We start from the raw sequence: 13,079 nt of genomic DNA, 5'->3' as shown, positions 1-13,079 counted from the left end.
TCTCTATATAGCCAAGCCAGAGATGTCTCAGGACAAGTCAGTTCCCTCCTGTAGTTAATTTGTGTAGTTTCAGTGAGGGGTCTGCCCCATGTGTAACATTGGATAATCTATTTCAGGAAAATATTTAAGAAGAAGGGTAATTTTCCAGACTAGGACGTGTGGTAGGCTACTGTATATAATAGAAAAAGGATTGGATTTAGAACTAAAGAGCTTTGTTTTACTACTCATAGAAAATAAATACTTAGTTTCCTTAGCTATAAAATGGGTATTCTTTAAAGGGCTGTTATAAAGATTACTGACTGAAATAAATTCATGTGGAAGTAACTTGACCATTCCCTGACCAGTAAGATCTTAAGAAATATTGGTTGCATGTGTATGGTTGTAGCAAAGAGAGCTTTGGTTAAAAGCTGGTAGATCATGTTTTGTTTTTTTTTCTCTTCTAAACAATATAACCTTATTACCTGGAACAGCAGGGGTAGTTCTACACTGAAGCTTCTTGAAAGTTTCTTTTTTATTTTCTTAGAGAGAAGAGATAGTCTTCTTGACAATAACTAGAGAGGAGAAAAAAAGTGGAAGTGATTATGATAAGGGTCCTTGCATGTTTTTGCTGAAGGTTGGAGGGGTTATAAGCTTAGCCTGCCAGGAAGTAAGCCCTGTTTTCCCTGATCCTTAAGGATTCATTTACTTCTGGTGTCAAGAGATGTCTCTATGTTCATTATTCACTTCTCTTGGGACTTTCCTTAAGTATAGTATGATGATGTCTGTATCCACCTATGTTGCTGTAATTGGCGTTACCTCATTGTTTTCTTATGGCTGACTAATATAATATAAAAGATCTTATGTAATAATATCTACCTATCTCTATCTATCTATCTATCTATCATCTTTTTTATCCATTCATCTGTCAGTGGACATTTAGGTTGCTTCCATGTCTTGACTATCACAGATTGTGCTTCTCTGAACCTCGGGGTGTGTACATTTTTTTTGAATTAGAGTTTTCTCTGGATATATGCCCAGGAGTGGGATTGTTGTAGCATACGGTAACTCTGTTTTTAGTTCTTTTTAAGGAACCTCCATATTGTTCTCTGTTGTGGCCATACCAGTTTACATCCCCACAGTGTAGAAAGATTCCCTTTTCTTCACACCCTCTCCAGCATTTATTATTTGTAGACTTTTTGATGATGGCTGTTCTGACTGGTATGAGGTAAGGGTTAGACTTGGATTAAGGCAGAGCATCAGAAAGTTGATATTTGTACCACAGAACTTAGATCTGGGAAGAATTGCTAACACTGAGTTATACTTCTTTATAATACTTTTGATTTTATTAAGAAATGCCATAAGAATCAGCTGTATTGAACTATATATATGTCAGACATTTTGGGGAGCCACTGTTCAGTGTATCTCTTAGTCTCTCTCATATGAATCACCATGAAAGAGGTTGAGAGAGCTAGGAGCCAGTAATTTAGCTTTCCCCATGAACCAACTTGTTTTCCTTTTATAGTTAATGAAAATTGTACAATAGATAATGTTTTCCCATTCCCCACTTCATTTTAAGGGAAGTTCATAACACATTTAGAGACTTGACTTAATGCCAGCAGAATATCCTATAATGTGTAAATCATCATTCTATTTGTCCTTTTAAAATTCACATTTCTAGGAGTTCTCACTGTGCCACAGTGGTTAAGGATCTGGCATTGTCTCTGAGGCAGCGCAGGTTTGGTTCCTGGCCTGGTGGGTTAAGGGTCTGGTGTTGCTGCAGCTGTGGTATAGGTCACAGCTGTGGCTTGGATTCAATCCCTGGCCTGGCAACTTTCATATGCTGTGGGTGTGGCCAAAAAAGGGACAAAACATTCACATTTCTCTTATTCTTTCTTTTGGTGCTCTTTAGTATATCAGATCCTTAATAGAATGAGATGTAATATAATATAATAAAGGCACATATAAACAAACATATAAGTAAATAAGTAGTTCCAAGACAGGAAGACCTGGTGAAGGTATTGATTTTATTAAGGAGAGATTTTTATTAAGCCTTCTTCCTACTATATAGTGTTTAGCAGGCTTCCATAGGAGTTCAGATAAAATACTTTTTATTGTGGCCTAGACGATCTGATGCTGCCTACCTCTTCAGCCTCATGTATCATTTTCCTTATGCGAGACAAATCAACCTATCTTATTCTTCGAAAACCCCAAGGTTTTACTTGTACTCATTCATATGGGACTTGATTGCCCTAGATCCTTGCATGGTGTATTATCTTACTTTGAAATATCACTTCCATAACAAGGCATTCTCTAACCATTTGGATCTAAACTATACCCTGTCCTACCCCAACAATGAACTATATTCATACTCTCCTTTATTATTTTTGTTTTATTGAGATATAACTGACATATAAGGTTATTTTCAGGTGTAAAACATGATTCAATATATGTAAATATCATGGCATAATGACCACAGTAAGTCTAGTTATAATAAGCATCCACCACTGCATATAGTTACTTATTTTCTTTTTTTACCCTTTGTTCTTTTTATAGCTACTAGAATTGTAGATTTATGTGTTGAAGTTCTTATTATCTGTCTCCCTCACTAGAATGTAAGTTTCACGAAAGCAAGGACCTGATGTTCTACATTGATAAAAACCCAATGAACATCAAAGAGGTAAATAAATGTTTATTGAATGAATGAATGAAATGTACCAACCCCAGATGCCAACTGGCCAACTTATTTATGATCAAGTAGTTGAGCCAAATAACATGGACCTGCCATAAAATTCCTTTGCATCCATTTTCATCTCAGTATCTTAGAATCATTGGCTTTTGCTCTCTGTCTGCTTTTACCTCTTTTGGGCTGTGTGCTCCATCCAAACCTTCTTTCACTTGAAACTAACCCAAAAATATATTGCCATTATATGTTAATTTTCTTTTAAAATGTAAATCTGTTTACAAGTATCCTCATTATCTTGCACAGGTAGGAAAAGGTAAGAAGAATGTAATCTATTTCTTATTTTATAAATGGAGGATTAGAAACTAGAAGCAGAAGAAACTTCTGCTGGTACTGTCATGAATATTTGAGTCACCTATACTACTCGCTATAACTCCTTTCACTTTTCCCAGCTAATATAAGATTTTTTATTTCTCTGTCTATATCAGATTTTTATTTAAAAATAGTGGTTCTGTAAGATCAGTCTGTGGACAGGTGCTGCTCTAGGTGCACCAGAATCATCTGGGTAGCATTAAAATGGGAATTTCTGGGGTCAACTTCAAGGATTCTGAATTAGACGATTTGGAGAAAGACTTAGGAATCTGTTCTTTTAAAGAGATTCCCCAAGAGGATGGATTGGGGGTTTGAGAATGGCAAAGGCACTTCTGTATGTGGAATGGGTGATCAATGGGGATCTGCTGTATAGCACAGGGAAATTACTCAGTGTTCTGTGACAACCTATATGGGAATGGATATGTGTATATGTGTGGCTATAGAGCAGAAATTAACACAACATTGTAAATCAACTATACTTCAACAAAATTAAATTAAAAAAAATAAAGAGCATGCCAAATAATCATGAAGTAGTGCTTTGCGGCATTATTAGTCTTTTGGATGTTGGTTAAATAAAAATGTGCCTCAATTATGACTTCATTGGCACTAATTGCTTTTAATTTGAGCTACAAAGGTGTGAATGTCCTTCTCTTCTACTGGGAGTAGAACAGAGATCATTAGGCCAGAGAAGCCACGTGTAAGAGTGGGTGCACAAAATAGAGGAAAGTGATCACAGATAAAAGGCAAGTAGTTATTGGAGGTCAGAATAGGAGAAGAGTTTAAAGTTCAGATCCAGGTCATTAATTCAAATGACTGTCTATCAAGTCCTGTTTTGAAGGTAAGGTCTGGTTTATTTGGTTGTGCCATTGTCTGTACTTGACTAGGCAGAGGTGGATGGATTTCAGTCTATGTCTCTAGGTGACAGAAAGTAAAGTCCTTCCTTTTTTTTTTTTTTTTTTTGCTGCACTTGTGGCATATTGAAGTTCCCAGACTAGGGAACTGCAGCTTCTGGCCTATGTCATAGCCACAGCAATGCAGGGTCTGAGCAGCTTGCAGCAATGCCAGATCCTCAACCCACTGAACAAGGCCAGGGTTGGAACCCACATCCTCATAGATACTAATTGTAACCTGCTGAGGCAAAATGGGACTCCACAAAGTCCTCCTTTTTAAGTTGGAATAGAAATGAGGAAAAATAAGTGTTATGATCTTAGTCTACTCATGAGCTCTCATTTGCTTTGGCTAATTTTTGTGCACATCTGGATTTTTCTCAAGGCAGCCTTCATGTCCTTGTTCCGGAGACTGTAGATCAGAGGGTTTACAAGTGGGGTCACTGATGAGTACAACAAGGTGACAATCTTCTGTGTCCCAGCTGGATTTCCAGAGGTTGGGCTTATGTACATCACCATGATAGTTCCATAGAACAGAGACACTATAGCCAGGTGGGAACCACAGGTGGAGAAGGCCTTACATCTGCCAGCTGCTGAAGGGACACGCAACACGGCTCTGAGAACCAGGGTGTAGGACCCAAGGATGAAGAAGAAAGTGATGAAGATAATAAGAGAGCTCAATATAGAACAGGAGAGCTCAATTCCAGGAGCAGGGATGCAAGAGAGGGCCAGTAAAGGACCAGGGTCACAGACAAAGTGGTCAATGGTATTGGGGCCACAAAAGGGAAGTTGTGTGATAAGATATATAGGGACTGGATAGCAGAGGAAGGCTGTTACCCAGCAGAGGACCACCAAGTTCATGCAGAGATGGCTGCTCATGATGGTAGGATAGTGGAGAGGTCGGCAGACGGCCAGGTACCGATCAAAAGCCATGAGGGGCAGTAAGAAGGTCTCGGTGATGCCCATGGAGAAGAAGAAGTAGAACTGGAGGAAGCAGGCAGTGAAGGAGATGGTTTTGGTCTCAGAGAGAAAGTTCCTTAACATATTGGGAACGGTGGTGTTGACGTAACAGAGCTCTAGGAATGAGAAGTTGGCCAACAGCGTGTACATGGGGGTGTGGAGTCTGTGATCCAGCTTCACTGCACAGACAATGGCCCCGTTCCCCATCAGTGTCAGGATGTAGGACACAAAGAACAGCACAAAGAGGAGGACCTGAACCTCTCTAGAGCAGGGAAAACTCAGGAGTGTGAATTCAGTCACTTTGTTGACTCCTGACACATTCATGGCTTCCTAAGGGGTGGAGAGGAAGAAATGACAGTGACAAATTTGACTTTATTCTCTAATGTTTAGAAATATTTCCTTTTAGAGATCCCTCAGTGCCTCAGACTCTATTACTCTATTAAATAAATAATGTAACTATACTGCTCAAGACTGTAAAACTTTGAGAGTGCTTGATATGTTCAGACTTTGAATTTTATACTTTCTTATTCTTCTTTAAGTATTTTCTCAGATCCAGCAAAAAATAGAATCTTATGCAACAAACAGCTTGGAGAAGGTTATTGACAGTACTTACAAATTATTTATAAATAGGTACGAACATTTTGTATTTGGAGCTATAGGATAGGATATATAGAGCCTTAATATTGGACACAGAATTTCAGTTCTCTGGATCTTTGTAATTAGAGAACAAATGCTAAGCATCATAAGAGGAGGGGAAAGGTAAAAACACAGTGAAATCTTGTGCATTTCACTTTTATTCTGAATTAGTGTTGGAATTATAAGTGTTAGCCTTTTAAGGTGTCCTGATAACCCAGACAAGAAATATCATCATAAGAGGAGGGGAAAGGTAAAAACACAGTGAAATCTTGTGCATTTCACTTTTATTCTGAATTAGTGTTGGAATTATAAGTGTTAGCCTTTTAAGGTGTCCTGATAACCCAGACAAGAAATATCAAATGTGCCATCGTTTCTTCAGTGTTCATCATGGTTTGCTAACTCAAGAAAACCTTGAAAGTCTAGATATCTACATAATGTTCCTTTTACCATTAGTTTAATACTTCTGTACAATCTTGATCTAGGTTGAAACTAGAAAAATGTAGAGAAAGTGAGCAATGGATCTGATATATTACAGACGTTTGAGATCTTTGCCTGATGTGTGAAGATTTCTAGAAAGGCTGCTATTCTAGTTATGGATAGATGCAGAGGATCATAAATGTTGGATACTCATAAGCAGAGACCTCTGGGAACAGAGGACAGTGGTGGGAGCCATAACTGTCCCTCTGGACAAGGATTCCTCTCATTTCTCCTCTTTTGTCACATTCCCCATCCTATTAAAGATGTGGAAGGTTAAAGTTGTTTTGGTAAGTGTATTAAGAATCTTTGTGAAATCTTCCTTCTCTGAGTAAGACTTCGTTCTGAACTTTAAGTGACTTCCAATGCTAGAGAAACAAAAACAAAGCCATTGAAATCACTTAAGATTCTGTTGTCAGTCATTTGGTCTTAATGTATTAAATTGTTTTTGAATCTCCTCTGTTAGTGAGGGACAGTTATCATTTGTGCCAAAATGACCCAAAGTGATAGGCCTGAGTGATACTTATTCAGGAAAATATAAGTGCAGAATACAGACCCAGAAGTATTCAAAAACAGTATTCTAGCAACGAATATTTACCAATGTAGTAGTTATAAAATGTATTACTTTCCAGATAGCATAATATCGTAGCTTTAAGGATAATCTTGATGATTGCAAATAGTGACACAAAGGATGAGAGAAATTCAGAATTTTTCATATCATATTTCACTGCAAGGCTCCTCTTTAATCTGTGAAGAGATCATATATGGCACAGCAAATCTGTGCGTGATTCCTTGTAGCAGGAGTTGATAGTTACCCAGAAGCCAAAGTAACCAAGAGGAAAGAGTGAAAATAGCAAGGAATATCTGGTGCTATTGTGCATGAGGATTCCAATGGCTTTGTAAACCACGTGGGAGTGAACTCACCAATCTGGAGTGCTCCGTCATTGCACTGCTCTCCCTCCTTGCAGAGGCAGCAGATGATCATCGGCTCTTGGTGGAGCCAAACACAGGTTAAAACAAAACAAAACAAAACAAAAAACAAACCTGTTTCTTTTTTTCTACCCTGCTTCTCTTAGCTGCTTTGTTGTTCATTTCCAGATGTCACTTTGCTAATATATTTGTTTCTCCAAAGACCTGGTTCTCACTGGGTACAACCCCTGGTTAATAAGGGCAGAATTTATATACATTAAGGCTCTTACCTCATTATTATCTGTTTCACATCCCTGATTCTCAGCCCTCTTAGTTTTTTTTTTTAATTTTAAAACATTTTAATTTATTTATTTATTATTTCCCCAATACATTATTTTTTTTCCTACTATACAGCATGGCGACCCAGTTATACATACAAGTATGCATTTCTTCTCACATTACCATGCTCCATCATAAGTGGTTAGACATAGTTCCCGGTGCTATATGGCAGGATCTCATTGCTAATCCATTCCAAAGGCAATAGTCTGCATACACAATGGAATACCACTCAGCCATAAAAAAGGACAAAATAATGCCATTTGCAGCAACATGGATGGAACTAGAGCCTCTCATACTGAGTGAAGTAAGTCAGAAAGAGAAAGGCAAATACCTCTTAGTTTTAAAGATGGATCTCCCTACATTAATTCATGTAACTTGAGATACCATTATTTTTATAGTCACACAAAAGAAGGATGAGGTACAAAACACAATTAAGAGCTATCCTATACTTGCACCTCTTCTGAACTCATCTCCTTGTAGAAATCATGGGTCTGACTTGTAATCTTCTGTTTTTTCTCTAGCAAAAGGCAGGCAAGATTGGGAGCATAGCATACTTGGCAACCATCAGCCCAGAGAAGGGGGTAACCTTATTAGACAAAAATATTGTTTTAGAGAGAAATCAGCACATGTGCTGCACAGCAGAGATTTATCTATGTTGCTCTGAAACCTCCTGAGGGACAGTCTCCTATCAATTCCAAAAGTGAGAATCTATGAGAGGAGAGTCTTAATTGTCTCCCAAATGTTCCCTTCCCTCAGGAGCCCACTAATTGGCTTTTGGGACCCACTTTCTCCAGTAGTGAATGATCATCTCATGTTATTTTTAGAGCAGATGTTTATTTTGTTCTATAGACAGGTTACTCTCATCATTGTGCAAACAGTACAGTAGCACCAGCTCAGTTAGAAGTTTTGGTTTATCTTCTTATTCCTTTACATTCACTTTCATTCATTTTTTGAGCCCGTCTGCAAGTTCTGAACTCTTATCTGTCAATATCAGAGTAATGTCATGAGAGTTCTCATTCTTTTTCTGATTAACTCACTCTGGCTTGAAAATGAGTATTCCCTTTAGTTTTTTGGTGAAAAACTTTCTCTCTTGATCAGCTCTGTGCTTCTAGCATGGTACTGATAAATAAATATCATTTCATGGTAAGCAGTTCCCAGGAGACTGTGGTGCAAGTGGTGAAACATCAAGCATCTAGAAATTCCTCCTAGCCCTTTAGAGTATTTCAAACTGTTTAGTAGATGTCCCTAAAAGCTGACATGATTGTTGTAATTTTCTTGCTTCTTTTAAGTGAGAAATTGCTGAGAGGGTTGTTGACTCAAACTTCTGAACCCCTTTGTGTTTATTACTTGCATGCGCATGCATATGCACATGGGTATGTATGCATTTGGTTCAGATATTTAACTATTTTTTTCTGTTATTGGTTTGAACGATGTTAAATGATACTGGCTCTTGTTAACAATTTACTAATGACTACATATTATTCAATGACAAAAAGAGGTTTTTTTGGGTAGGTTATAAATTGAACTTACTCATTTTCTCAGCATCATTTCTGTAAGGCAGAGTGTTTTCATCTTTTAAATAGAAACATCACTTCTTCCACCATGAAAATTGATATCCTAGGATGCACAGTCATCAAGTTTTCAGAATGATTTATTAATGAAACTGTTTGGTGTGTGAGGGCACAAAGAATTTTCTTGATACTAATTTCTGCCAAAATTATGATTAGGAGCAAATAATTTATTTAACTTTCATAGGATAAAATGTGCTTTTTCTGACAGTTGAGCTGAAGTATTAAATTGCAGAACTTAATGGAACAAGTTGAGGAACACTTTTGAGCTTTAATATAGCTATATCCACATCTACATCTATAGCTGTCTCTCCAAATATGTAGTAAAGTGCTCCCTCCTGTTCAGTCATGATCTGACCACTAAGCTAACCAAGCAGAGACTTCAGTAGCTACGCATACCAGGTGATAGAGACTTCTTAGAATTAGTAAAAATAATGCCATTAAATAAATAAACAGCATCAGCATCAGCAACAAAAACAATAATCACAACAAAACCTGGAGAAGTAGGAGGAATTCAATGTTCATATTTTCCACATATATTATTTAAAACATCCAGTTTTAAATGAAAAGAGAGAGAGAGAGACATGTGAAGAAATTATATGTCCCATATATACAGGAAAAAACATCAGCTAATAGAAACTGTCCTCAGGGGAGTCTAGATATGAGACTTATTAGGCAAAGAATTTAAATAAGCTTTTATAAATAAGTTCAAAGAATTAAAGAAAAAATTGTGTCTAAAGAATTAAAGAAAATTATGAGAACAGATACAAAGTATATAAAATAGATCATCATTAACAAGTCAACAAATAATAAAAGCTGGAGAGGCTGTGGGGAAAAGGGTACTCTCCTTCACTGTTGGTGGGAATGTAAATTGGTACAACCACTATGGAAAACAACATGGAGATAGCTCAGAAAACTAAATATGGAACTACCCTATGATCCAGCAATCCCATTCCTGGGCATATATCTGGACAAAACATTCATTCAAAAAGATACATGCACCTCTATGTTCACTGCAGCACTATTCACATTAGACAAGACACGGAAACAACCTACATCTCCATTGACAGATGAATGCATTAAGAAGTTGTGGAACATGCAGACAATGGAATACTACTCAGCCATAAAAAAGTACAAATTAATGTCATTTGCAGCAATATGGATGGAACTAGAGATTCTCATACTAAGTGAAGTAAGTCAGAAAGAGAAAGACAAATACCATATGATATCACTTACATGTGGAATCTAAAATATGGCACAGATGATCCTATCTACAAAACAGTAACAGACTCAGGGACATAGAGAACAGACTTGTGTTTGCCACAGGGAGGGAGGAGGAAGTGGGATGGATGAGGAGATGGGGTTGGTGGATGCAAACTGTAATATATGGAATGGATGGGCAGTAGGTCCTAATGTATAGCACAGGGAACTGTGTGTGATTGGGTCGCTGCTGTACAACAGAAATTGAAGAAACACTGTAACTCAACTATACATTAATGAAAAAATGTGTGAGCTAAAAAAATAGATAAGCAATAAGTATATACTGTATAGCACAGGGAATTATACCTATTATTTTTAATAACATATAAAGGAATATAATCTGCAAAAACACTGAATCACTATGCTTACACCTGAAAATAACACAATATTGTTACTCAACTATACTTCAGAATTCATAGGGACAGAAGGTAGATTGATGGTTGTCATAGGCTAAATGGGGAGGGGAGTAGGGAATGACTGCCGGTGGATGTGAAATATATTTTTGGGGTGATGAAATATTCTAAAATGTGTCAGTGATGATGGTTGCACACCTGTTTTAATAAACTAAACTACACTGAATTGTCCACTTTAAAAAGGATGAATTTTATGGTACATGAATATATTTTAATCAAGCTGCTACAAAACAAGAAAAAAGGTTAAAAAGTTTTTATTTCTATAACTAGATTGTGGTTTCTCTTAAACCAGGAAATATTGCTAATCTGGGTCACTCCAAAGGCCAGTATTATAATGCCAGATTAGTTTTTCATAGTCTTTCTTTTTTCTGTGCGTAATCTCCCCAAAATAAGAATGTGAAATCATTCAAAAGAGACTGGCTTATCCTGCACATCAACTTTTTTGTCAAAGCATAATTGTTATACTTACGTGTTATTACTATTGAATATTCAATTTGATTGACTTGCACCATTGTGGCTTTTGGAAAGAAAAGGAATGTGTGTATGGTGTCATTCTTTGTTACCACAAAGTTTAGAAATCCCTAAATTTGAATGCAGTGGTTCTCAACCCACTCTATGTATTATGGTATCTGGGGAGCTTTTCAAAATACCTGTGCCTAGGCCCCAGTACCCCCAATTTGGGTCAGTTAGTTGGGAACCACTGCTTAGTTGGAGGTAGATGTCAGTAGAATGTGCTACCTATGGTTGTGATTACTGTGAGCCTTTCAGAGAATGTTTCAGATCAATGATTTTCCAACTTTAATGTACATAATATCAATTTTAGGAAGCTCCTAGAACTTTCTTCAAGGCATCTTTCATTTCTTTATTCCGGAGGCTGTAGATCATGGGGTTGAAAAAAGGGGTCAAAACTGAGTAGAACAAAGTTGTGAACTTCTGCATGTCCCTCTGCTTGTCCTGACCCTGGGCTCACATATGTCATCATGACAGAACCGTAGAAAAGAAACACAACGGCCAGATGTGAGGAGCAGGTAGAGAAGGCTTTCTTCCGGCCAGCAACTGAGGGCACCTGTATTACGGCCTTCAGCACCAGGGTGTAGGATCCAGTAATGTAGAAAAAGGTGGCAAAAATGAGGAGGGAGCTCATGGTGCCACATATGAGAACAGTCCCTGGGATTGGGACACATGCTGAAGCCAGGGCCAGCAGAGGTCCCAGGTCACACAGAAAGTCATCAATCACATTTGGGCCACAAAATGGTAGCTGAGTAACCAGTATCCCTGGGATCAGGAACCAGAGGAAACCATACACCCAGCAAAAGGCGACCAGGCTGCTGCAGAACTTAGTAGTCATGATGGTAGGGTAGTGCAGGGGGCGGCAGATTGCCAGGAACCGGTCATAGGCCATGGTGGAGAGAAATAAGCATTCTGTTGTGCCCAGTGAGAAGAAGAAGTACAACTGGAGGAGGCATTGAGCAAAGGAGATGGTTTTGGTCTGGGAGAGGAAGTTGGCCAGCATGTTGGGTACATCAGAGTTGACGTAGCAGATCTCCAGGAAGGAGAATTTGGCCAGCAGAATGTACATCGGGGTATGGAGCTGGTGGTCCCAACGCACTGCACACACAATGGCCATGTTTCCAAGGAGGGTCAGGATGTAAGTTATGAAGAATATGGAAAAGAGGAAGAGCTGTATTTCCCAGCGGCAAGGGAAGCCCAAGAGGATGAACTCACTCACAGTGTGGGAAGAATTTCTGGCCTTAGAGGTCATCATTAGCAACTATCCTGTGAGGATTACAGCAGAAGTTACATATACAAAGGGAATCATGCCTCCTGATTCCTCCCCAGGAGATGAGCACATTTTTCTGAGCATAGAGGAGGGGGCCTAGACCAGTGGTTTCTATTTTTGATTGGGCACCCCAACAATACAGGTGTTGAGTCTAGTCTATAAATGACTCTTCACTTTTAAAGTATATACAAACCACTGTCAAGCAACATAATAAATATTGGTAAAGATTCTTAAAAAGTTTTCTTAGAATAAAATAAAAATAAAATTCAGATATTTCCTTTCTGCATGTCTCATTGGGTTGCCTGGTGCACCAAGCTTTGGAGAACATTGGTCTAGACAGTACAGATGGGTGTCTGGCTAAACCTAAATTAATTTAGTTATAAAAAACTGCAGATGACAGATTTACTGAACCAAACAGTAATCTCAGCTAAGTGGCATAAAAGAGAGAAACTGAGGCTTAAAAAGCCAGGTATGAAAATAACTACAGGATGACTTTAAGCAAGTTACAATTTAACTTCACTAAGTGACCACTTATAGACCATTATTAGAATCGATTTTCTATCTGTAGGATGATGTAATACATTAGCTCCAGATTTTGATAATATCAGAATCATAGGACTCATCTCTGAAAGATGTAGATTTCTGGGCCCCAGTTCAGGTCTGGGATCCACTAACGTGGCAGAGCGAGGCCTTTGGCGGCATTATGGATCTTGGCTCTGCCACTTCCTGAGGAGTATTTCCTCAAGGAAGGACTAACCTTCTGAGACTAAGAATGGCATCAAATAATATATACAAAAGCAGTTTATATATTATAAAATGCAA

At 38.1% G+C, this 13,079-nt stretch overlaps 1 protein-coding gene across 1 annotated transcript; it reads right to left on the bottom strand.

Moving 5' to 3' along the window:
• Positions 1 to 4,257: 4,257 nt before the first annotated feature.
• On the bottom strand, positions 4,258 to 12,239 carry LOC125136737 (olfactory receptor 11H6-like). Its single transcript, XM_047797529.1, has 3 exons — positions 11,482 to 12,239; positions 9,683 to 9,687; positions 4,258 to 5,204 (listed from the first exon to the last, which is right to left on the bottom strand). The coding sequence occupies exons 1-3, from the start codon at positions 12,237 to 12,239 to the stop codon at positions 4,258 to 4,260; spliced, it is 1,710 nt and encodes a 569-aa protein (XP_047653485.1).
• Positions 12,240 to 13,079: the final 840 nt, after the last annotated feature.

This window comes from Phacochoerus africanus, chromosome 9 (assembly GCF_016906955.1).
Source record: "Phacochoerus africanus isolate WHEZ1 chromosome 9, ROS_Pafr_v1, whole genome shotgun sequence".
NCBI classification, from domain to species: domain Eukaryota; kingdom Metazoa; phylum Chordata; class Mammalia; order Artiodactyla; family Suidae; genus Phacochoerus; species Phacochoerus africanus.
The sequence above is the reverse complement of the archived record's forward strand: the minus strand, read 5'-3'. Positions and strand labels throughout refer to the sequence as shown.

Coding starts and splice junctions, on each gene's coding strand:
- LOC125136737 (XM_047797529.1), bottom strand. CDS start 12,239: ATGACCTCTAAGGCCAGAAATTCTTCCCACACTGTGAGTGAGTTCATC.